Source organism: Prunus dulcis, chromosome 6 (genome assembly GCF_902201215.1).
Source record: "Prunus dulcis chromosome 6, ALMONDv2, whole genome shotgun sequence".
Lineage (NCBI taxonomy): Eukaryota > Viridiplantae > Streptophyta > Magnoliopsida > Rosales > Rosaceae > Prunus > Prunus dulcis.
Genome location: NC_047655.1, coordinates 17541608 through 17543515, shown reverse-complemented (window position 1 = coordinate 17543515; position 1908 = coordinate 17541608). Strand labels below are relative to the sequence as shown.

The 1908-nt window shown below is 34.7% G+C and overlaps 1 protein-coding gene across 1 annotated transcript; it reads left to right on the top strand.

Annotated features, from left to right (window-relative positions):
* The first annotated feature begins 867 nt into the window (after positions 1-867).
* LOC117630383 (chaperone protein dnaJ 20, chloroplastic-like) lies at positions 868-1389 on the top strand. Its single transcript, XM_034363118.1, has one exon. It carries the CDS (start codon positions 868-870, stop codon positions 1387-1389), a length of 522 nt encoding a protein of 173 aa, XP_034219009.1.
* Positions 1390-1908: the final 519 nt, after the last annotated feature.

Below are 1908 nucleotides of genomic sequence, written 5' to 3'. Positions count from 1 at the left end.
GGGCGTTGTTAATGATGAGATTAATTTTGGTTTAATTTACCATATATTTTCTCTCCCCATTGGAAGTTTTATATTGCTTGCTTGGCAAGCAAACAAGAGAAGCAGAGAAAAGAAAAAGGAGTGGACAGCTATAAACAATCAGAAGATTGGACCAAAAGAAATAAAAAAATTGTAACCGTTTATCTATGGTCTTCGCTACTTGTTTTCAAATATAAATCTTTGGTAAATTTGGTTTTAGCGTTGTCTTGTATGTATGAAGCAATTAGTTTCCGTGGAAAATGTCAATTTTCTTCTAGAAAAAACACGTTTATTATTATTATTATTCTAATTTTAATACACGAAGAAGACTTTTAACCCGATATGGTAATACAACTTGAACTTAATTAACATGAAGTTAACGGTTCATATTGGTGATTACTTGATACGGTCAACTCATGAATAACACAATCAACAAGTAATCAAGTAACTAAAGATGTACATTGGTCCCAAATGATACGACACAAACACGATAAGCATGCTCGATTCTCACCCTTAATGTTAATCTGTACACTAATTAAGGCGACGGTCCATTGAATTGAATAATTTATGAGGACAGACAAACATATTATAAGCATTCTCGATAGCATATGGTCAATTACTACAGCAAGCTACAATGCGAGGAAACACCACACAAAGACAATGGCATATACTTGCTGCCGAAGTTTTCATTCAACGGTCTTAATAAGGAGAAAAAAAATCTAACCTCGTTTCGTGTCTACACTTAAAAATATAGAGGAGGCAGCTGTTGCACTATAAATATATTGCTACCTAAGCTGTCAACTCTTCATTAATTCAGTCTCTCTCTCTCTCTCAAACAGAAACAGAAACATGGAAATGTCTTTGCCATTGCAAAGCATCAACCCTAAGGTAGCAAAGATGGCTCCAATGCTGCAGAAAGCAAGGCCAAAGCAAATAGCTCATAGTTTTAAACTTCGAACCATTTCCTGCAGAGCTGATGGATTAGCAATGCACAAAAAGAAGCCCAACTTTTATGAGGTACTTTCTCTTGGTTCTGAGAACAACGTAGGCTTGTATGACATAAAGAAAGCCTATAGAAGCATGGCTCGTAAATTCCACCCTGATGTTTGCCCTCCCTCAGCAAAAGAGGAATCTACAAGAAAATTCATTGAGCTTCAAAAGGCTTATGAAACACTTTCGGACCCGATTTCACGCGAAATGTATGATTACCAGCTGGGTTTGGCTGGTTCATCAGTAGGGTTAGGGGTCGAGGGATTTTGTATGGAGGTAAAGAGATCCATGTTTCAAAGGGAGGTGTGGGAAGAACAACTTCGTGGATTGCATAAGAGGTCTCAAACCAGAAGGGAAAGGAAAAATTATCGGTCAATGTAGAATTTTGTTTTATATTATTTTATGTAATTCTTTGAATCTTTTTATATTGTCTGTTTGTAATTATCTATGGACACTAGAGTTTCATCTATTCTTTTAATATGAATAACACCATATGCACTAAAGTCTTTTGTCTGATTAATTTTTTATTTTTTATTTTTCATTTATGAGAAAAGAATTTAATTTCTGAAGAAATCGGTACATCATCCTTGGCCCAAATCTATGCGAAAATACATGTACCCATCGACTGGGAATGACAAAAATTACACTGCTCTTTGACCGACAATGGGGTCGGTCGACTGGCATCAGGCATTCACATGAAAAACCAAACATTAATGCCAAGGTCGATTTATTGATTTTGGAGGTATTAGGTAAAAATAAAAATTGAGGCCTTTTATGTTGAATGTTTACCTTATTTTGAACAAAAGTTAAAATAAAAAGTTTCAAGTGTAGGTGTTAAGTTTGTTATTTATGTAAAAGAAGCTCACTATATGAAAAGCAAAGAAAAAAGGCAAAAATATT